Source organism: Thalassophryne amazonica, chromosome 14 (assembly GCF_902500255.1).
Source record: "Thalassophryne amazonica chromosome 14, fThaAma1.1, whole genome shotgun sequence".
NCBI lineage: Eukaryota > Metazoa > Chordata > Actinopteri > Batrachoidiformes > Batrachoididae > Thalassophryne > Thalassophryne amazonica.
This window is the reverse complement of record NC_047116.1, coordinates 97,523,376-97,549,152: the sequence shown is the minus strand read 5'-3', so window position 1 is coordinate 97,549,152 and position 25,777 is coordinate 97,523,376. Positions and strand designations below refer to the sequence as shown.

Sequence of the window (25,777 nt, the reverse complement as noted above, 5' to 3'; positions counted from 1 at the left end):
CTAAAATAGTTGACTTTACTGCCACTATCTGCTTCTCATATATATTAGTGTGTGTATCTATCTATCTATATCTATATATCTATATATATATAGATATATATATATATTTATGTGTGTGTGTGTGCATGTATGTATATATAATGTGTGTGTTTACAGTGTTTGCAAAATACCTGTCTACAGTCTAGTCTATATCAGAATATTCTATTACTGTTAATCCCATTATGGATATTAAAATTCGTTGAGCCATTTGTCCTGTATCATAGCTATATGTATGACGTTTACATAAAAAAAACCTGCATTAAAATCAGTTTAATATTCAGAGGGTTAGGATGGATTAGGATGGAGCACTGAGTGGCGCGGGTCGGATGACCGGACCAAGATGGCGGCAGCACGGGTCGACGCGCCGTCTCCTCTTCCACTTTAGACGTACAGCACTGGAATGATAGTTTTACAGTTCAAAGTAAGAAGTCCAGATACTTTGGCCCTTTGGGAGCGCAGCTATAAACCTTCTGTTCAACCAGCAAGTGCCTTCAGAAAAGAAAATTGTTGAAATTGCTGACCGCAGTTTTGCTTTTTCCCCCGTCAAATCTGGCAACAGCGTGAAGACGGCGCCAAATAGGAAGAAGCGGATCCGAGGAGCCGGACGGTGTTCCGGTGTGAGACCGGTGGAGTTGATGACGGTACCGTAACCGGAGTAGTTCTTGTTGAGCCATGGACTCGCCTTCTAGGGAGAAGGAACCGGGATCCGGCTGGACGAGAACGCAGAAGGAAAGTAAGAGCAGAAAACTCTCCTGGTTTGTTAGCTTTAGTTAGCACTTCGTTTAAAACAAGGCGGCTAAATGTACGGTAGAACGAGTGCCTCTGATTGGCTAAGCGTCGTCATGTGACAAGCCCCCCCCCCCCCCCAATTTTTTTACGGATACGGCTGGTTCGTTAAAACCGAACTCCGATCCGGATCCACCCTGTAGTTCTCGTACGGGACCTGTAGAGTTCACGTTTTAGGTTCCGTCTTTTGTACCTGCAGACACTTTGTTTAAAACAAACCTTCAGCTTTTTTTTTTCTCCAACCAGTTGCTGTGCGTTGTCATGGCAACGTAAACAAAACATTAACGGGACCAAAGAAATCAGGATCTGAGGTCACTGGGTCAAGATCAAAGGTCAGCAGTTATGATATAAGTTCAAGATAAAAGGTCAGGAGGATTAAATTTCGGCAGTCAGGATCTGAGGTCACCTCAAAGTGGCTCCTGTGATGCTCAAAGTGTTATTTCACATACAACCCCTGGCAATAATTATGGAATCACCGGCCTCGGAGGATGTTCATTCAGTTGTTTAATTTTGTAGAAAAAAAGCAGATCACAGACATGACACAAAACTAAAGTCATTTCAAATGGCAACTTTCTGGCTTTAAGAAACACTATAAGAAATCAAGAAAAAAAGATTGTGGCAGTCAGTAACGGTTACTTTTTTAGACCAAGCAGAGGAAAAAAATATGGAATCACTCAATTCTGAGGAAAAAATTATGGAATTATGAAAAACAAAAGAATGCTCCAACACATCACTAGTATTTTGTTGCACCACCTCTGGCTTTTCTAACAGCTTGCAGTCTCTGAGGCATGAACTTAATGAGTGACAAACAGTACTCTTCATCAATCTGGCTCCAACTTTCTCTGATGGCTGTTGCCAGATCAGCTTTGCAGGTTGGAGCCTTGTCATGGACCATTTTCTTCAACTTCCACCAAAGATTTTCAATTGGATTAAGATCCAGACTATTTGCAGGCCATGACATTGACCCTATGTGTCTTTTTGCAAGGAATGTTTTCACAGTTTTTGCTCTATGGCAAGATGCATTATCATGTTGAAAAATGATTTCATCATCCCCAAACATCCTTTCAATTGATGGGATAAGAAAAGTGTCCAAAATATCAACGTAAACTTGCATTTATTGATGATGTAATGACAGCCATCTCCCCAGTGCCTTTACCTGACATGCAGCCCCATATCATCAATGACTGTGGAAATGTACATGTTCTCTTCAGGCAGTCATCTTTATAAATCTCATTGGAACGGCACCAAACAAAAGTTCCAGCATCATCACCTTGTCCAATGCAGATTCGAGATTCATCACTGAATATGACTTTCATCCAGTCATCCACAGTCCACGATTGCTTTTCCGTAGCCCATTGGAGCCTTGTTTTTTTTCTGTTTAGGCGTTAATGATGGCTTTCATTTAGCTTTTCTGTATGTAAATCCCATTTCCTTTAGGCGGTTTCATACAGTTCAGTCACAGACGTTGACTCCAGTTTCCTCCCATTCGTTCCTCATTTGTTTTGTTGTACATTTTCGATTTTTGAGACATATTGCTTTAAGTTTTCTGTCTTGACGCTTTGATGTCTTCCTTGGTCTACCAGTATGTTTGCCTTTAACAACCTTCCCATGTTGTTTGTATTTGGTCCAGAGTTTAGACACAGCTGACTGTGAACAACCAACATCTTTTGCAACATTGCGTGATGATTTACCCTCTTTTAAGAGTTTGATAATCCTCTCCTTTGTTTCAATTGACATCTTTCGTGTTGGAGCCATGATTCATGTCAGTCCACTTGGTGCAACAGCTCTCCAAGGTGTGATCACTCCTTTTTAGATGCAGACTAATGAGCAGATCTGATTTGATGCAGGTGTTAGTTTTGGGGATGAAAATCTACAGGGTGATTCCATAATTTTTTCCTCAGAATTGAGTGAGTCCATATTTTTATCCCTCTGCTTGGTCTAAAAAAGTAACCGTTACTGACTGCCACAATTTTTTTTCCTGATTTCTTATAGTGTTTCTTAAAGCAAGAAAGTTGCCATTTGAAATGACTTTAGTTTTGTGTCATATCTGTGATCTGCTTTTTTTCTACAAAATTAAACAACTGAATGAACATCCTCCGAGGCCGGTTATTCCATAATTATTGCCAGGGGTTATAGATGTTTGTGTAATCTATCAGTTGAAAGATCTGTTTACAAAGCTTACTGTCTGTCTGTCTGATTGATTGTCTGTCTCTTTCCAGATGAACAGCCACGCTGTGTGAGCGTGTGGCCGCGCACTGAGCCCTTCCTTCTGGGCCCCCTGCAGGTCAGTGAGCGTAACTGAATTCTTCCTCCTGACTTTGATCTTGTGAAATAACCTGGGTGTGATCTTATCATAGGTGGCACCGTCTTCCAAACTCAGCCTTCACTATCTGCAAAGGATGGCGAGCTATGTGCGGACGCGGGGCGGCTGCTACCCCATGCTGGGCTGGGCCATGTGGAGGCATATCGCCTGTGGGAAGCTGCAGCTTCCAGAGGATCTGGCCTGGCTGTACTTTGAGATGTTTGACCTTCTTGCTGGCCACACCCCCAAGGAGCGGCTGGAGTGGGCCGAGTGTCTTTCTCAGTGTTCTTCCAAAAGCAAACGGGATCAACAAAGGAACAAGGTAAGAAAAGGACTTGGGCAGAGTCCAGCTGAATAAAAGCAGCAGAAAAGCTGTTAAAGCTGTTACACAACTTAAAGAATTGTGACTCATTTGGTGATTTTAAAGTTAATATCAAAAAATATTTAAAGCGTTCACAACAATGCACCCACTAATAAGTTAGTGTTTTTTTTGTGTGTGTGATAAGGAGTGTGTGTGACCGTGTGTAATGTTGTGTGCTGTGCTGCTACTACACCCTATGATTATGTATGTTTGAGTGCTTATGAGGGGCACTTTATTCACAATACATAGTGTTGCCTCATGTTTTTATCTATTAAATGATGCTTAACATCTTGGTTGTGTTGTATTTATTCATGATGTTTGTTGTTTTTATATGTGTCATATTTATTTGTGATCAGGGACTGCAGATGTAAATTAGCCTAAGGCTAACACCGGTGCAGTGCATCAAATGGTAACATTTATGTTTTAATTGCACATGGTCCCTTTCAAATAATTTGAAACTGAGAAGGTTGAGGTTACCGGAACAGGAACCTCTGGGTCACATGTTCCTTTTGGACCGGGTCAGACTCTTTCAGCTCGTTGTGCTTCCCATCATTAAATCTGGACCAAAGTGTTTGTATCAACCCTGACACTCATGTTTCCTCCTCGTCCTGTGAAGAAATGTTAGATTTGACTGCCAAAATGGCCAAATTTTCAACATTACATAATTTAGTGAAATTTCATTGATTCTAAAGTAAAAACAATTCTCAGGAATTCAAAAACAAAAATGTTGATAGTCTCAAAGATAACAGATCTCTGCTTTTAGATCAATAATAATTGTCAGTACATGAGAACTTGACACACATTTATGACACTTGATAGAGGAAGAGAAGTAACAGTAAACATTAGGTAAAAAAAGAGTTAATCCATTCTTAAATCAGACAGAGCTTCTTCTTCATACAACAGCAACATGTTGTGTGACTTCGATGAACGAGACGATTCTCCCTGTACCACTTCACAACTGATTCATTAAACTTCTTCCTAAAGAAAGATTTATGTTTCTTAGCAAAATGTGTGAGATACTAATGATAAGACATATATTGTGATTTTTCAGGTGGGCACCAGGACCCAAAGTTCAATTCTAAAAAAAAAACAAAACAGATATCATCACAGCATTCTAACATGATACGGCATATTGTTGGGCTCATCACGTTTGGTTCTCAGGCATCTACGATGAAAATGGACCAAATGCAAAGTTTGTTTTTTTTTCACACATTTGCATTTCACAGTGTCATATATTAGAAATAAAAGTAAATCTTACCTTTGTTTGGAAAACTCATCGCCACTTTTGTCACCAGACTTTAAGACACCAGGTCACTTAGAAACTGGAAAACTGGATCCCGTGCAAAACAAGATCTTATACACAATAGGTTAAATCCTTAAAATACATCAATGTTTTGATGCTGTGTGACACAGACCTCCTGACATCATGAAGTGCAAAACTCTGTCACCAAAATATGCAATTTTTTGCTTTTTTTTTTTTTTACATAAATTGCCAATTAATGGGTACAAAAATGCATCATACATACTTTTTACACACACCACTGGAAAGAAGACAATTATTTGCTCTAGCTAGACACGTTGATTATTAGGTTTGTCTATTTATATTGCACTGAGAATTGTTTCACACTTGTGGCAGTAACATGTACAATAAGTCAGACCTTGAACCATGTGGTTAAAGTTTGCACAGTGTTCACAAAGAACGTTCCAGAGAGCCGCAAGAGCCTCAGCAATCCCAACTGGATCGGTTTCGTAGAACAGCCGTTAGAACACAGAGCTGGGCGGACAGTCCGCCTGAAGCCGGGTGGACAGTACGCCCAGCATCAGCAGAGGTATAACCTTCACACGTGGTCACAAAGGTCATGTGGTCATTTCATGAATGTTCCTTTTATGTGAGACGGCACAGAGGAATAAATCAGTCGACGTATTAAATCTGACGGCGGCGAGATGATTCACTTATTTCTTTCAAAACAATCGAGGTGAGAGAGAGGAGAACTTTACGAACACATCACATCACAAAGCTTCCTGAAAACGAGAAGAGTGCTGTTAAAACAATGTCACTCCAGAAATCATCTTCTTCCTCCTCAGCCGTGTCAGGAGGGTCTTGTTTTTGTTTCTCAGTTGCGACAACTGAGTCGCACATCATCTGTCCTCACATATATAACACTGTAACAGAGTGTTAAACTCCTGTAACACTCAGCCATGCTTCCACTGCGTCCACAAAATGTTGGGCACAGGCAGTAAGAATGTAGTAGAAGTCCATAAGGACATGGTGTGGTCTCCATAGACATAGAGGACGTGGTTGGACTTTAGACATGTTCAAAAACAGAGGTATTGAGGACTAAATCCTTGTTGGGATTTTACTGATGTAGAAGAAGCGTGGCTGGACAGGGTCTTCCAGGGGCAGCTTCAAGCTGTGGCTCTGCAGGTGGACGGCTTTGACAAATGTGCAGGCTGCCAGGCTCCTTGAGCCTGGTTCTGCTGGAGGTTTCTTCCTGTTAAAAGGGAGTTTTTCCTTCCCACTGTAGCCAAGTGCTTGCTCACAGGGGGTCATTTTGACCGTTGGGGTTTTACATAATTATTGTATGGCCTTGCCTTACAATATAAAGTGCCTTGGGGCAACTGTTTGTTGTGATTTGGCGCTATATAAAAAAATTGATTGATTGATTGATTGATTGATTGCTGTCCATTGAGCTGAAATGCAGCCATTAGTCTTGCTGCTTTGGACATGGCATCCACACACCAAAAAATAAAAATCTTCCCCACCTCTTCATAAAAATCGTGGTTTGCTTCAAGCATGCGCGTGCATGAGTCCGACGGGTTCCACTTCCTGTCACAGATACGTGGCCTGATTTCCTCGAGGATTGTCTGGGTTAAAACATGCACAAACAACAAAATACTCCGAAAAAATGAAATTCCCATCAGAAACGATGCGTGAGGATGTCAGTCGGAATTTGAGTGAGATGTTGATCTTGTTATCTTGTTGATCTCGCTCGTTTATCTTTTTGTTGCAGTTATCTGTGGACACACTGCAGTTCCTCCTCTTCCTCTTCATCCAGCAGCTGAACCGGGTGTCGCTGCGCACTTCTCTGATTGGTGAAGAGTGGCCCAGTCACTGGACGCGCTCACCCTCACCGTCAGACCGAGAGGCCAAGACCAGCTCCCAGAACAAGGTCACGTCCTCCATGTGCAGAACTCACTCACTCCACAAACACCTTTTACCTTCGTTAAGCTTTTATACACAACAACCCATAGGGAGAAAAAAACAGACTCTCTGCTCCATGAAGTGTCCATGTGGGTGTGGCCTGTCGTTTCTGCTGGTTGCTGCCTGCAGCCGCTTGTATTTCTTTCTCATTTAGAACAATTGAAAGAAAAAGCTGGAGCTCTGAAAAAAAGTCAGAGTAACATCTGACTTTTATTATTTTGATCAGATTCAGAATCTGTGGCGTAGATGTCAGACTCTGATGGCTTCTGTTCAAAGCTCTGACTGCTAACTTTAACTGAAGTGGACAACGGCAGGAATTTTTAAGGTCAAACTGCTGTCAGCTGACTGCCAGTAAGATAAACAATAACAACCTGATTAAACTAACTGTCACTGCACAGAAGATGGTTTGTGTGAGATAACACTGGAATCAAAGTGCTGCAGATGTGCTGACGTCCAAATGGATGGAAATAGTTTGAACAAAATATTCCTGAGCTGGCAGGGGTTCCTGTTGGCCTGGCGGTCTGTCGGGCCTGTCCTACAGTAAGAGAAACACTGCCACACTGTGTTTAGAAATAAAACCAGACTTTACCACAGCCTATTTTGGATACAGACGCTGGAAGGTTTTATCATTTACAGAGCTCAAATATTGTTGTGTTTCTTTGTGACGCGTTCAGCTCTGGTATGAAATAAAGTCACATGATACTGACTGACAAAAAACAACACCAAAAAAACCCAAGGCTGCTGGGAAATATCAAAGTACCGTCAGGTGTACTCTGCTCAGTAAAGTGGGCGGTCCTTGATGAAATTCTAAATCGTCTGAGATAGTCATTTAGTCCGTTCACGTTTAGTGAAAATCTGGTGAATTATGTTCCACGATGGTCGTGGGCACAAGGAAGTATGACGGATAAACGGACAGAGTGAATTCTGATTTCCCCTTTTAACTGACTTCATGGCCGGCGGGTGGGGCAGCGATTGCCAGAACTTTAATCAACTAAACAAGTTATGATCTGGTAGAAAAACAACAAAACAACAATGTGATAAAATGGAAGACCTTTTTGGCTTTACTGAGTGAGGTTATTGCTGAGGGGTAAAATCTGTTTGTCCTTGTTTTGATTGATCTGTTACCGTCTGCCTGATGGTAACGGATCAAACAGGGTGTGAGGTGTCCTTTATAATGTTCTTGGTTTTTTAAGACAGTGGGAACGGTGCAGTTCTTCCAGCGTGAGGAGAGGGCAGCCAGTGATCTGGGCCGTGTTGATGACCCTCTGGAGAGCTTTTCTCTGAGCCACTGTGCAGCTGGTGCACCACACACACATATACAATCTGTCAGTGTGTGTGTCTCTATGGAGCACTGGTAAAAGGACACCAGCAGACTGTGTGATGTTGTTCTTTCTGAGCACCCTCAGGAAGTCCAGTCTCTGCTGGGCCTTTTTCAGCAGCTCAGAGGTGTTCACGCTCCAGGACACATTCTCCTCAGTGTGGACTCCCAGGAAGCAGAAGTCTGCCATCCCACTGATAATCAATGGTGTAATGTCTGTTTTTTTTTTTGTTTTTTTTTGCTCCTGAAGTCTATTATCAGCTCCTTGGTTTTTGAGATGTTGAGGAGCAGGTTATTCTCCCTGCACCACCCTATTAGCTGCTGCACCTCGTACCTGTAGGCAGACTCATCCCCTCCGGAGATGAGGCTCACCACTGTGGTGTCACCGCAAACTTGACAATGGTGTTACTGTGGTGGGCGGGGGTCAGTCATGGGTGTAGAGGGCGTAGCACAGGGGACTCAGCACACAGCCCTGTGGGGCGCCAGTGCTGAGGCTGAGGACTGTAGATGTGTGGTGGCCTACTCTGACTCTCTGGCTGCATCCAGACAGGAAGCTGTTTAATCACATACAGATGGAGTGTGGGAGACCAGGACCCCCAGTTTGTCCACCAGTTTGTGAGGGAGGATGGTGTTGAATGCAGAGCTGTAGTCAACAAAGAGTAGCCGCACATAGCTTCCCCGCTGCTCCAGGTGGGACAGTGCAGCATGGAGGACTGTGGTGACAGCATCCTCTTTTGACCTGTTTGCTCTGTACGCAAACAGGTGGTCAAAACTGTGGGGCAGGAGTGATGTGATGTGAGCACTGACCAGTTTCTCAAAGCATTTCATCACCACTGTGGTGAGTGCAACTGACTGGTAGTCATTAAGGCTGGAGATGTGAGGTTTCTTGGGCAGGGGGATTATGGTGGAGGACTTCACACAGGACGGGACAGTGGACTGGGACAGGGACTGGTTAAAAATCCTCGTGAAGACTCCAGCCAGCTGGTCTGTGCAGTCCTTTAACACCCATCCTGAGATGCCATCAGGTCCAGCAGCCTTTCTCAGGTTGTGGCTCCTCCTCAAAGAGGGCAAAGAAGAGGTTCAGCTGTTCTGCCAGTGTGGTATCGCCTTGAGCAGCTCCAGGGTTGTTCCTGTAGTTGGTGAGATGCTGGACACCCTGTCACACCTGCCTGCTGTTATTGCTGTCCAGGTGGTCCTCAATTTTCTTCCTGTAGTTCGACTTGGCCTCTTTGATGCCTCTCTTCAGGTCAGCTCGGGCCGAGCTGTAGAGAGCCCTATTGCCAGACCTGAAGGCAGTGTTCCTCTCCCTCAGCAGCCGCTGAACTTCCTGGGTCATCCAGGGCTTCTGGTTGGGGTTGACCCGGATGTGTTTATCCACTGTGAGAATGTCTGTGCAGTTTTTAATGTAACACAGAACACTGTCTGCAAACACCTCCAGGTCTGTATATTCGAAAACATCCCAGTCGAAGCAGTCCTGGAGCTGCTGAGAGGCACCCTCCGGCCATGTCTTTACAGTCTTTGTGGTGGTGAGAGCAGTTTTCCTGAGGGGGGCATATGCAGGGATTAAAAGCACAGACATGTGGTCAGACCGGCCCAGGTGTGGTAGTGGTCGAGCGTGTAGCCCAGCCTGATGTTAGAGTAGACCTTGTCCAGTGTGTTAGCTCCTCACACTGCCTTCAAGTCCGCGTGGTTAAAGTCCCCTGCTATGATGTGCTCTGCTGACTGCTAATGCTGCCATGTAAATACCCAATAGCCAAGTTAGCATTAGCATCTGGTGGTATGTAGGCAGCAGTAATCATGACTCCCGTGAACTCTCTCAGGAGGTAAATGGGCCTTCCTTTAACAGTCACACACTCCAGGTCTGGGGATCAGCGACTGTCTACCCTTACTGTATTTGTACACCAGTTGTTATTGATGTACACACAGAGCCCCCCCCCGCTCTTACGACAGTCCGATGTCCTGTCGTGATGCTGTGCTGTGAAGCCTGCTAGCTCGATAGCAGAGTCCGGGATGGATGAATGAAGCCAGGTCTCTGTGATCAGCAGAATGCACGCCTCCTTCACAGTGTTGCTGGTTGTCATCTGTAGCCTCAGTTCATTATTAGTGAGGGATCTGGTGTTGGTGAGAAAGAGGCTGGGGAGCGGTGTCTGTGTGACTGCCGCCGTAGCCTAGCTAGCATGCTGGCCCAGCAGCCTCGCTTCTGTCTTCTCTCACAGCACCGCCTTCGCCTCCTCCCCACGGGGATGGTAATCCACGGAGAGCCGGGGCTCCTTGCTATAGCCACTGGAATGTTGTATGAGCAGCGATACGCGGCTGTAACACTTTGCCCGGAACAAACTCCTGTCTTCAGGAGATCGTGCCGGCTGGAGATGTTGTTCGCCCAACAGGATGTACACAGGACAAATAAACAACACATACGCAAAAAGCCAAACAAAGCACCGATAGGAAAAGCACTGTGCGCCGGCAGGTGTTTCCATCTTAAATATTCCATGTGATTAAACATAAGATGTCCCGAGTTAATAAAACATTTTGCTTGGGAACATTTAGCAGTAATCCCTGCATTCATTCATTCATTTTCTTTACCCACCTACTCCAATCAAGGGTCACGGGGCGTGAGGCAGGGTTCATTTTGGACAGGATGCCAGTCTGTCACAGGGTCACATACAGACAAACAAACACAGTCACACCTATGAACAGTTTAAAGTTTCCAGTCCTCGTAACCTGCATGACTTTGGATGTGGGAGGAAGCCTACACAGACATGGGGAGAACACACAAACTCCACACAGAAAGGCCATAGGTGGGAATCGATCCCATGACCTTCTTGCTGTGAGCTAACCAGAGCTAACACTGTGCAGCCATAATCCCTGCAAATCTGCAAAAACTGAAACCATTTGGAACTCAGCAAGCAGCAACAACTAAAGTGGGACCAACCCATCAAGATTATCACCAGTAATTAGCCCGAGCCCGCATTCAAAAGGAGTCCAGTGAGGAGGGAAGAATAAAGAAAGAGGACCAGAAGAGGGCAGTTAGTGTGTTTTAGCAGAAAGCAGGAAGTTCCAAAGCAAACACGGACGTGGAGTCAAAGCGATGATTAAGTGGATCACTGAACGAACTAACCTGAACACAAAGGAAGGTGCAGCTGAAATCTGACCTTCCACACGTTTGTCTGGTTCAGGTGGAGCCCACGGCCTCCTGTGAGCTGATTTGGTGTCGTGACCCATCCTTTGGGTTCAGCCTCATTGTGGCCGAGTTCTACAAACTCCACACTGCCCTGAAATATTCTGGCACTCCCTAAAGCTGGCCTGTTTGATCAGATGACTGATGGAAAAGTCTGGAAGTGTGATGTTTGGATTGTGGTTCCTGGTTGTTTTTCCCGTGGGCTCTTTCCTCACATCATTCCTCATCCATCCCAACAACCAGCTGCTGGATGGAACCATAGAATCCAGTGGAAATGGCTCCAGGAATGCGAGCAGGCGGGTTGCGTCACAGACTCAGATGAAGCCTAGATGACTCTGTCCAGGTCTGTCTTCTGTCCTATATAGGCCCTGAGGCCCGTTGGTGTTGGTGCTTATCTGCAGATTTCATCGTGTCAAGCAGATGAGAGACTACAACACTGGATGGGACACCAGTCCAACCCAGATTACTTCCCTTCAGCGAAGGCCTGTTAGACAGGGTGGAGACAACTCAACTAGAAGCCGTCTGTGAAAAACTCAACAACATGGAAGACGGACGTGTCCACTCGACGACACACTCGTAGAGCGGGCAGCTGGGTCAATGTGCTTCCATTTTGCTCTGTGCAAATGTGATATTGAGGAAAATCCAAACAGGGCACCCAGTATCTGCAGATATTCAATGTTACATTGGTCAGATTGGGATCATTATTCTGACACATTACCTGATGGTCTGTTTTTTTAATATGTCCTGGGGTTTTTGGAGCTCGAAGACACTTTGATTCCAGAATGGACCGTGACAGTAGATTTGGAGTGCAATCAATCCACTTGTTGTTTTGTTTCCCGGAAGTCTTCACTGGAGCCTTTTCTCTGTTACTCACATCGGATCAGAGTAAGTTTCACATAACAGTAAAAATGGGACTAGAAAACATCTCAGCTCAGCAGCCGTCCCCTTCACCACATCACATGACCCCAAGTCTAAGACTGTTTGATTGTGCCCCTTCAGTCATTTGACGTGTGTCTTGGTCTTGTGGTTTGTCTCTTTAGAACTGGGATGACCAGGCCCACTTGTCATTTGTTCAGAACCATCTCGCTCAGATGTTGGAGCTGCTGGTGGAGCCAAGTCAGCTGTCAGACTCTGGACAAGTCCTGCGAGACAGTCAGGTCTGTGGATGGGCAGCACACCTGCCGCATTTTAGCCAAGTACTTCAGACATTGCATCTAGAACTTTTGTGGAACATCGGGGTGGGGGTGGGGGTGGGGGGGGTGGTGAATGTGAGGCTGCTCAATAAAGCAAAGGTCTGATCAACCAGTCACATGGCAAAAGTGATGAGGGTCTGCTCATGTTCAAAGCCATTATCGTGGGAGATGTGTGGTGGCTGGTACCAGGTGGACAAACCAGAGGTCTACTGGGATTTTCACATGCAGACATCTCCATGGGTCTGCAGAAAAAGCAGCAATATCCAGTGAGCAGGGCTGCTCTGAAAAGAACAGCAGCACCAGGAACTCAACTAACCAATTGAAACAACAAAGATCCACCACATGGAGCCTTGGAGCAGATGATCTACAGGAGCAGAAGTCCTCACCAGGGACCTCATGTACAAAGTGCGCTTACCCACAAAAAACATGGTGTACGTCCGTCTCCACTCCAACGTTCAGCTGTATCAAAAGTGAAATGACCGTGGAAATGTGCGCTGCATCACACAAAAATCCAGGGTGGCCTACGCACGTTTCTATAGCTATTGTTCCTCTGCCAACATGTAGAGGTGACGCTGGGAACCGTTAATAGTGTGAAAACATGAAGTAATCAGCGTGATGTGCACATCAGAGACACACTGATGATCATTTAACAGAGCCGGTTTCCCGAATATTAATCAAAGCTGTTAACTGCACACATTTGCTATGAAGGCGCCATCACATGAGCTTGTTTTTATTAATAGGAAACATTTTCATTCCATCAGTGTTCAAATCGTGTGGTGCGCAAATGTGCATCAGGCTGGAGGCTGCATGATGTGCGATGGGGTTGGGTTGCTTGGCGGTTAAATAATTAATCTGTGTAATTGTTCCTACTGAAAACCAGTGCGGACACATTTGGGCATGTGTGTATTCAAATGTTTTTTTAATTATTATTATTAATGTTTTCTTGATGGTGGAACTAGAGATGAGCCTCTTAACAAGCCCCCAACTGCGTTCAGTATTTGTCAGTAAACGCGTGTGTGATGTTGATGTCGCACACTGTCAGTTGCTGTGCACCTAATATCTTTTTACTTCAGTGTGTGCGCGCAGCTCAGTTCAACATTTACACACACAAACGTACATATTTAGTTTCCGTTTTACATGACAATGAGCTGAGAGAACCACGATCGAACCACAGCTTTGCTTGTTTTTACACGTTGTCTCTGAAAGTTCTTTAATTTTTACACACAACAACACAGAGCCGATGGCAGATGTCATCACACACACAACACTCCACACTTATGGTGCCGTCAGCACGACACAACCAAACTATTTGAATACATTTGCATTCCATGTTCAGTGGGATGTACAAACCGAACATGCGTGGATCCATGCCTACGCACACTTTCAAACATCTGAATATATTTGTGCTTACGCCGGATTCAGGGTTTTGGTCAACGCCAGCTTTTAGTAGAAAGTCAACACAAGTCTTTGTACATGAGGCCCCTGTTGACTCTCAGCGACAAACAGGAAACTGATGCTACAGTGGGCACCGGCTGACCAAAACCAGACACTGGAGATTGTGTGTGGGGGGGTGTGCTTCCTGTCCTGATGAGGCTCAGGTACACAGCAAAATTACCTGTGTTAAATTAACACTGACAGTGTTAATTTGAGGAAAAGCAGCTTTGTCTTTTGAATGTGTTTATTCTTACCAGGTGCACAGATATGAAAAACTTGATGAATGTTGTCATTGTGTTGTCCCAGGTATCTCTGGAGGCTGTATGGAGTCTGGGCCTGCTCTTGGAGGGCTCAGTTTCTCAGTGTAGAGGTGTTCAGCCCATCCACAAGCTGCTGACTAAAGGTCCGGTCCAGACCCAGGCTGGCTTTTCCGCACACAGCCGCTCCTTTACCTTCCATAAACTTCTATCCTGCCTCCAGCACAGCCTCATCCTCAACCCCTTTGGAATAACGGCATGTCTGAGCTCAGGGAAAAAACTGGCCTGGGCACAACAAGGTATGACAAGACCTTCTGTGGTTGGATCAGGCCTGGGACTATGCCCTGGGGCTGCACTGCTGCACCGCATCCACCACACTATGGAACGGTTTTGGGTCCTGGTTGGCAGACAAATGGTCCAGACCCAGAGAGTCAGACTCAGACATGCTGGTGTGGCTTCTTGATGAAAAAAATGAGAGAGAGAAAAGGCTGCATGATGTGGAAAGAGTAAATCAGGAAGTACAAGAGATTAGTAAAGATGAAGTGAGGAAAGTTATGAAGACGATGAAGAGTGGAAAGGCAGTTGGTCCAGATGACATTCCAGTGGAGGCATGGAAATGTCTAGGAGAGATGGCAGTAGAGTTTCTAACCAGGGTCCTCATGTACAAAGTGTGCTTACACACAAAAACCTGGCATACGTCCGTCTCCATGCTTTTGTTCAGATGTATCAAAAGTGAAATGACCATGAAAATGTGTGGTGCGTCGCGCAAAAATCCTGGCTGTTGTACGCACGTTTCTACAGCTGTTGTTCCACTGTGGACACGTAGAGGTAGTGCAGGGAACCATTAATAGTGTGAAAACATGAAGTCATTAGAGTGATGTGCACATCAGAGACACACTGATGAACAACTAACACACCCACGTGTTTGCAGTTATATGGATGGATATAAAACCATGCGCAAAGTGATGTGTAAAATGGTGCTAACAGTGGCTGCATTAGCGACAAAGAATCTTGCAGATTGTGCACTCTGATGACAGCGAGTATTCGGGGAATGCGAGGATTTACTTGCAAATGACAATAATTGGCTCATAAACCGATTTTGTGTACCAAGAACTGCGGTTGCCCCAGAAAGCAAAAAGGTGAGGAGCCAGGGGTTGTCTGTGCCCACACAGGTGCTGACCACACTGGGCATCCTGTCATCAAGGGCCCGATTGGTCAGACGTGTGCCAGTCAGCCATGCCGGCTGTGTGAAATGCAATCATCCAAAAGTCATCCAGGTACATCACATTCCAACATTAAAGCGCCATTTGCAGTGAGAGCCAGTTTCAGTGTAATCAGAGCTATTGACTGCACCCATGTTCACATCATATGTGATGTGCATCAGGCTGGTTGGTGGCTGGCACGGTGCGCGATGGCTGTGTAATTGATCTGAACGTAAACCAGTGCAGCCACATTTGTGCATGTGCGCATTAAAATGTTATTAATATTATTGTTAATGTCTTTTTTTATTTTTGCTTGGTGGTGAGCTGCAGAGCTTCTTAACAGGCTTCCTGTGTTCAGTATTTGCTAATAAATGCATGTGTGTGTCTTGTGATGTCACACTGTCAGTGGAGGCGCGCCTCACCTTTTTAAGCTCACAGCATTGTCGGCCTCTCTCACACACACACACACACACACACACTGTAGCTTCCACAAACTTTTTTCAATTTCATGATTAATCCATTTAACAGCGTACTGAATAAATTGTCCCTGCATCTCTCGACATAATTTCCAGTCGTCTGTAGTTTAATTTCTTTCCTGTGTTCATGTTGTCTGATGTGACATTGTGGGGAATCCTTTATGGGGCCATTATTGTAGCAAAAGTATTTGCAAATGCGTATTTTGATGTGTGTGTGTGTGTGTGTGTGTGTGTATAAACACATCCATAGTAAGTAAGTCCCTTCGGCTGCTCCCTTGTTTGCACTCGGGGTCGCCACAGCAAATCCAAGGTGGATCTGCATGTTTAATTGGCACAAGTTTTACACCGGATGCCCTTTCTGACGCAACTCCACATTTACATGGAGAAATGTGGCAGGGGTGGGATTTGAACCCGGAACCTTCTGCACTGAAACCAAGCGCATTAACCACTTGTCCACCACATCCATAAATGCATAAAAAAAAATCTGTGTGTGTATCCGTGTGTCTGTGAAAATCAGGATTGGATGTGTTCTTACACGTGACTTTTGCTACAGTGATTGGTGGATGGTCTCAGGGGCGGAAACAAAGCAGTGTGTTTTTATGCTGTGTGTCCAGCATAAACGTCACACTGTTGCATCGTTGACTTGGAAAATTGTCTTGTCTTTTCCAGCCCAACATTTGTCTTTTGGACATTTATGGGGCCAAAAAGTGTGTGTGTGTGTGTGTGTGTGTGTGTGTGTGTGTGTGTGTACACACACACACACACACACACACACACACACACACACACACACACACACACACAAATTGCTGCACGCATTTACAGATCTAATGCGGCAGAACTGTAGCAAAAGTCCCGTCCAAAAAACATCCAGTTGAGTGGCCCGATTTTCACAGACATGGATACACACGCACAGATTTTTTTTTTAAAATGCATTTATGGATGTGTTTACACACACAGATCAAAATATGCATTTGCAAATACTTTTGCACGCACACAGATTGCTATATGCATTTGTGGATCTGTTTACTTACACACAAACACACACACACACACAGATCAAAATATGTATTTGCAAATACTTTTGCACGCACACAGATTGCTATATGCATTTGTGGATCTGTTTACACACACACACATACACACACAAATCAAAATACGCATTTGCAAATACTTTTGTGCGCACACAGATTGCTATACGCATTTGTGGATCTGTTTATACACACACACACACACACAGATCAAAATACGCATTTGCAAATACTTTTGCGCACACACAGATTGCTATATGCATTTGTGGATCTGTTTACGCACACACACACAGTGAGATCAAAATACACATTTGCAAATACTTTTGCGCACACACAGATTGCTATATGCATTTGTGGATCTGTTTACACACACACACACATCAAAATACACATTTGCAAATACTTTTGCGCACACACAGATTGCTATATGCATTTGTGGATCTGTTTACACACACACAGACAGATCAAAATACGCATTTGCAAATACTTTTGCGCACACACAGATTGCTATATGCATTTGTGGATCTGTTTATACACACACACACACACACAGATCAAAATACGCATTTGCAAATACTTTTGCGCACACACAGACAGCTATATGCATTTGTGGATCTGTTTACACACACACACAGATCAAAATACGCATTTGCAAATACTTTTGCGCACAAAGATTGCTATATGCATTTGCGGATCTGTTTACACACACACACACACAGATCAAAAAACGCATTTGCAAATACTTTTGCGCGCACAAAGATTGCTATATGCATTTGTGGATCTGTTTACACACACACACAAACACACAGATCAAAATACGCATTTGCAAATACTTTTGCGCACACACAGATTGCTATATGCATTTGTGGATCTGTTTACACACACACACACAAACAGATCAAAATACGCATTTGCAAATACTTTTGCGCACACACAGATGGCTATATGCATTTGTGGATCTGTTTACACACACACACACACACACACACACACAAACAGATCAAAATACGCATTTGCAAATACTTTTGTGTGCACACAGATTGCTATATGCATTTGTGGATCTGTTTACACACACACACACAGATCAAAATACACATTTGCAAATACGTTTACGCACACACAGATTGCTATATGCATTTGTGGATCTGTTTACACACACACACACACACACACACAGATCAAAATACACATTTGCAAATACTTTTGCGCACACACAGATTGCTATATGCATTTGTGGATCTGTTTACACACACACATCAAAATACACATTTGCAAATACTTTTGCGCACACACAGATTGCTATATGCATTTGTGGATCTGTTTACACACACACACATCAAAATACGCATTTGCAAATACTTTTGCGCACACACAGATTGCTATATGCATTTGTGGATCTGTTTACACACACACACACAGATCAAAATACGCAATACTTTTGCGCACACACAGATTGCTATATGCATTTGTGGATCTGTTTACACACACACACACACACAGATCAAAATACGCATTTGCAAATACTTTTGCGCACACACAGATTGCTATATGCATTTGTGGATCTGTTTACACACACACAGATCAAAATACGCATTTGCAAATACTTTTGCGCACACACAGATTGCTATACGAATTTGTGGATCTGTTTACACACACACAGATCAAAATACGCATTTGCAAATACTTTTGCGCACACACAGATTGCTATACGCATTTGTGGATCTGTTTACACACACACACACACACACACAGATCAAAATATGCATTTGCAAATACTTTTGCATGCACACAGATTGCTATATGCATTTGTGGATCTGTTTACACACACACACACACACACACACACACACACACAGATCAAAATACGCATTTGCAAATACTTTTGCGCGCACACAGATTGCTATATGCATTTGTGGATCTGTTTACACACACACATCAAAATACACATTTGCAAATACTTTTGCGCAAACACAGATTGCTATATGCATTTGTGGATCTGTTTACACACACACACACACAGATCAAAATATGCATTTGCAAATACGTTTGCGCGCACACAGATTGCTATATGCATTTGTAGATCTGTTTATACACACACACCAAATACGCATTTGCAAATACTTTTCCGCACACACAGATTGCTATATGCATTTGTAGATCTGTTTATACACACACACCAAATACGCATTTGCGAATACTTTTGCGCACAAAGATTGCTATATGCATTTGCGGATCTGTTTACACACACACACACACAGATCAAAAAACGCATTTGCAAATACTTTTGCACGCACAAAGATTGCTATATGCATTTGTGGATCTGTTTACACACACACACACACACACACACAGATCAAAAAACGCATTTGCAAATACTTTTGCGCACACACAGATGGCTATATGCATTTGTGGATCTGTTTACACACACACACACACACATACACACACAAATCAAAATACGCATTTGCAAATACTTTTGTGCGCACACAGATTGCTATACGCATTTGTGGATCTGTTTATACACACACACACACACACACAGATCAAAATACGCATTTGCAAATACTTTTGCGCACACACAGATTGCTATATGCATTTGTGGATCTGTTTACACACACACACACAGTGAGATCAAAATACGCATTTGCAAATACTTTTGCGCACACACAGATTGCTATATGCATTTGTGGATCTGTTTACACACACACACACACACACACATCAAAATACACATTTGCAAATACTTTTGCGCACACACAGATTGCTATATGCATTTGTGGATCTGTTTACACACACACATACAGATCAAAATACGCATTTGCAAATACTTTTGCGCACACACAGATTGCTATATGCATTTGTGGATCTGTTTATACACACACACACACACAGATCAAAATACGCATTTGCAAATACTTTTGCGCACACACAGACAGCTATATGCATTTGTGGTTCTGTTTACACACACACACAGATCAAAATACGCATTTGCAAATACTTTTGCGCACACACAGACTGCTATATGCATTTGTGGATCTGTTTACACACACACACAGATCAAAATACGCATTTGCGAATACTTTTGCGCACAAAGATTGCTATATGCATTTGCGGATCTGTTTACACACACACACACACACACAGATCAAAAAACGCATTTGCAAATACTTTTGCGCGCACAAAGATTGCTATATGCATTTGTGGATCTGTTTACACACACACACACACACACACAGATCAAAATACGCATTTGCAAATACTTTTGCGCACACACAGATTGCTATATGCATTTGTGGATCTGTTTACACACACACACAAACAGATCAAAATACGCATTTGCAAATACTTTTGCGCACACACAGATGGCTATATGCATTTGTGGATCTGTTTACACACACACACACACACACACACAAACAGATCAAAATACGCATTTGCAAATACTGTTGTGTGCACACAGATTGCTATATGCATTTGTGGATCTGTTTACACACACACACAGATCAAAATACACATTTGCAAATACGTTTACGCACACACAGATTGCTATATGCATTTGTGGATCTGTTTATATATATATACACACACACACACATCAAAATACGCATTTGCAAATACGTTTGCGCGCACACAGATTGCTATATGCATTTGTGGATCTGTTTACACACACACACACACACACACACACAGATCAAAATACACATTTGCAAATACTTTTGCGCACACACAGATTGCTATATGCATTTGTGGATCTGTTTACACACACACATCAAAATACACATTTGCAAATACTTTTGCGCACACACAGATTGCTATATGCATTTGTGGATCTGTTTACACACACACACATCAAAATACGCATTTGCAAATACTTTTGCGCACACACAGATTGCTATATGCATTTGTGGATCTGTTTACACACACACACATCAAAATACGCATTTGCAAATACTTTTGCGCACACACAGATTGCTATATGCATTTGTGGATCTGTTTACACACACACACATCAAAATACGCATTTGCAAATACTTTTGCGCACACACAGATTGCTATATGCATTTGTGGATCAGTTTACACACACACACATCAAAATACGCATTTGCAAATACTTTTGCGCACACACAGATTGCTATATGCATTTGTGGATCTGTTTACACACACACACACAGATCAAAATACGCAATACTTTTGCGCACACACAGATTGCTATATGCATTTGTGGATCTGTTTACACACACACACACACACACAGATCAAAATACGCATTTGCAAATACTTTTGCGCACACACAGATTGCTATATGCATTTGTGGATCTGTTTACACACACACAGATCAAAATACGCATTTGCAAATACTTTTGCGCACACACAGATTGCTATACGAATTTGTGGATCTGTTTACACACACACAGATCAAAATACGCATTTGCAAATACTTTTGCGCACACACAGATTGCTATATGCATTTGTGGATCTGTTTACACACACACACAGATCAAAATATGCATTTGCAAATACGTTTACGCGCACACAGATTGCTATATACATTTGTGGATCTGTTTACACACACACATCAAAATACACATTTGCAAATACTTTTGCGCAAACACAGATTGCTATATGCATTTGTGGATCTGTTTACACACACGCACACACACACAGATCAAAATATGCATTTGCAAATACGTTTGCGCGCACACAGATTGCTATATGCATTTGTAGATCTGTTTATACACACACACCAAATATGCATTTGCAAATACTTTTCCGCACACACAGATTGCTATATGCATTTGTAGATCTGTTTATACACACACACCAAATACGCATTTGCGAATACTTTTGCGCACAAAGATTGCTATATGCATTTGCGGATCTGTTTACACACACACACACACAGATCAAAAAACGCATTTGCAAATACTTTTGCGCGCACAAAGATTGCTATATGCATTTGTGGATCTGTTTACACACACACACACACACACACACACAGATCAAAATACGCATTTGCAAATACTTTTGCGCACACACAGATTGCTATATGCATTTGTGGATCTGTTTACACACACACACAAACAGATCAAAATACGCATTTGCAAATACTTTTGCGCACACACAGATGGCTATATGCATTTGTGGATCTGTTTACACACACACACACACACAAACAGATCAAAATACGCATTTGCAAATACGTTTACGCACACACAGATTGCTATATGCATTTGTGGATCTGTTTACACACACACACAGATCAAAATACACATTTGCAAATACGTTTACGCATACACAGATTGCTATATGCATTTGTGGATCTGTTTATATATATATACACACACACACACACTACGTTTGCGCGCACACAGATTGCTATATGCATTTGTGGATCTGTTTACACACACACACACACACACACACACACACAGATCAAAATACACATTTGCAAATACTTTTGCGCACACACAGATTGCTATATGCATTTGTGGATCTGTTTAGACACACACATCAAAATACACATTTGCAAATACTTTTGCGCACACACAGATTGCTATATGCATTTGTGGATCTGTTTACACACACACACACAGATCAAAATACGCAATACTTTTGCGCACACACAGATTGCTATATGCATTTGTGGATCTGTTTACACACACACACACACACACAGATCAAAATACGCATTTGCAAATACTTTTGCGCACACACAGATTGCTATATGCATTTGTGGATCTGTTTACACACACACAGATCAAAATACGCATTTGCAAATACTTTTGCGCACACACAGATTGCTATACGAACTTGTGGATCTGTTTACACACACACAGATCAAAATACGCATTTGCAAATACTTTTGCGCACACACAGATTGCTATACGCATTTGTGGATCTGTTTACACACACACACAGATCAAAATATGCATTTGCAAATACGTTTACGCGCACACAGATTGCTATATGCATTTGTGGATCTGTTTACACACACACACACACACACACACAGATCAAAATACGCATTTGCAAATACTTTTGCGCGCACACAGATTGCTATATGCATTTGTGGATCTGTTTACACACACACATCAAAATACACATTTGCAAATACTTTTGCGCAAACACAGATTGCTATATGCATTTGTGGATCTGTTTACACACACGCACACACACACACAGATCAAAATATGCATTTGTAAATACGTTTGCGCGCACACAGATTGCTATATGCATTTGTAGATCTGTTTATACACACACACCAAATACGCATTTGCAAATACTTTTGCGCACACACAGATTGCTATATGCATTTGTGGATCTGTTTACACACACACACACACAGATCAAAATACGCATTTGCAAATACTTTTGCGTGCACACAGATTGCTATATGCATTTGTGGATCTGTTTACACACACACACACACACACACACACAGATCAAAATACGCATTTGCAAATACTTTTGCGCGCACACAGATTGCTATATGCATTTGTGGATCTGTTTACACACACACACACAGATCAAAATACGCATTTGCAAATGCTTTTGCGCGCACACAGATTGCTATATGCATTTGTGGATCTGTTTACACACACACACACACACACACACAGATCAAAATACGCAATACTTTTGCGCACACACAGATTGCTATATGCATTTGTGGATCTGTTTACACACACACACCGATCAAAATACGCATTTGCAAATACTTTTGCGCACACACAGATTGCTATATGCATTTGTGGATCTGTTTACACACACACACACACAGATCAAAATACGCATTTGCAAATACTTTTGCGCACACACAGATTGCTATATGCATTTGTGGATCTGTTTACACACACACAGATCAAAATACGCATTTGCAAATACTTTTGCGCACACACAGATTGCTATATGCATTTGTCGATCAGTTTACACACACACACATCAAAATACGCATTTGCAAATACTTTTGCGCACACACAGATTGCTATATGCATTTGTCGATCAGTTTACACACACACACACACAGATCAAAATACGCAATAGTTTTGCGCACACACAGATTGCTATATGCATTTGTGGATCTGTTTACACACACACACACACACACACACACACACAGATCAAAATACGCATTTGCAAATACTTTTGCGCACACACAGATTGCTATATGCATTTGTGGATCTGTTTACACACACACAGATCAAAATACGCATTTGCAAATACTTTTGCGCACACACAGATTGCTATACGAATTTGTGGATCTGTTTACACACACACAGATCAAAATACGCATTTGCAAATACGTTTACGCGCACACAGATTGCTATATGCATTTGTGGATCTGTTTACACACACACACACACACACACACAGATCAAAATACGCATTTGCAAATACTTTTGCGCGCACACAGATTGCTATATGCATTTGTGGATCTGTTTACACACACACATCAAAATACACATTTGCAAATACTTTTGCGCAAACACAGATTGCTATATGCATTTGTGGATCTGTTTACACACACACACACACACAGATCAAAATATGCATTTGCAAATACGTTTGCGCGCACACAGATTGCTATATGCATTTGTAGATCTGTTTACACACACACACACACACAGATCAAAATACGCATTTGCAAATATTTTTGCACGCACATAGATTGCTATATGCATTTGTGGATCTGTTTACACACACACACACACACACACACACAGATCAAAATACGCATTTGCAAATACTTTTGCGTGCACATAGATTGCTATATGCATTTGTGGATCTGTTTACACACACACACACACACACAGATCAAAATACGCATTTGCAAATACTTTTGCGCGCACACAGATTGCTATATGCATTTGTGGATCTGTTTACACACACACACACACAGATCAAAATACGCATTTGCAAATGCTTTTGCGCGCACACAGATTGCTATATGCATTTGTGGATCTGTTTACACACACACACACACACACACACACACACACACACAGATCAAAATACGCAATACTTTTGCGCACACACAGATTGCTATATGCATTTGTGGATCTGTTTACACACACACACCGATCAAAATACGCATTTGCAAATACTTTTGCGCACACACAGATTGCTATATGCATTTGTGGATCCGTTTACACACACACACACACACAGATCAAAATACGCATTTGCAAATACTTTTGCGCACACACAGATTGCTATATGCATTTGTGGATCTGTTTACACACACACAGATCAAAATACGCATTTGCAAATACTTTTGCGCACACACAGATCAAAATACGCATTTGCAAATACTTTTGCGCGCACACAGATCAAAATACGCATTTGCAAATACTTTTGCGCACACACAGATTGCTATACGCATTTGTGGATCTGTTTACACACACACACAGATCAAAATACGCATTTGCAAATACGTTTGCGCGCACACAGATTGCTATATGCATTTGTGGATCTGTTTACACACACACACACACACAGATCAAAATACGCATTTGCAAATATTTTTGCACGCACATAGATTGCTATATGCATTTGTGGATCTGTTTACACACACACACACACACAGATTAAAATACGCATTTGCAAATACTTTTGCGTGCACACAGATTGCTATATGCATTTGTGGATCTGTTTACACACACACACACACACACAGATCAAAATACGCATTTGCAAATACTTTTTCACGCACACAGATTGCTATATGCATTTGTGGATCTGTTTACACACACACACACAGATCAAAATACGCATTTGCAAATACTTTTGCGCGCAGACAGATTGCTATATGCATTTGTGGATCTGTTTACACACACACACACACAGATCAAAATACGCATTTGCAAATGCTTTTGCGCGCACACAGATTGCTATATGCATTTGTGGATCTGTTTACAACACACACGACAAAATCGAATCAAATATTTCATTATTCTTTACTTACACACACACAGATCAAAATAGATTTGCAAATACT

The 25,777-nt window shown here is 42.5% G+C and overlaps 1 protein-coding gene across 3 annotated transcripts in view; it reads left to right on the top strand.

Moving 5' to 3' along the window:
* Positions 1-440: 440 nt before the first annotated feature.
* tbccd1 (TBCC domain containing 1) overlaps positions 441-25,777 on the top strand; it is a 40,885-nt gene continuing 15,548 nt past the window's right edge. Inside the window, exons 1-6 of one of the 3 annotated variants that reach the window (XM_034186571.1) lie at positions 441-771; positions 3,026-3,109; positions 3,183-3,449; positions 6,500-6,658; positions 12,227-12,343; positions 14,120-14,369. In XM_034186571.1, the coding sequence (XP_034042462.1) occupies positions 712-771; positions 3,026-3,109; positions 3,183-3,449; positions 6,500-6,658; positions 12,227-12,343; positions 14,120-14,369 (937 nt within the window). In that variant the 5' untranslated portion in view covers positions 441-711. Of the gene's footprint in view, positions 773-1,138; positions 1,158-3,025; positions 3,110-3,182; positions 3,450-6,499; positions 6,659-12,226; positions 12,344-14,119; positions 14,370-25,777 lie in introns of those variants that run through there. The other 2 variants (XM_034186572.1, XM_034186573.1) reach the window with 2 other exon arrangements.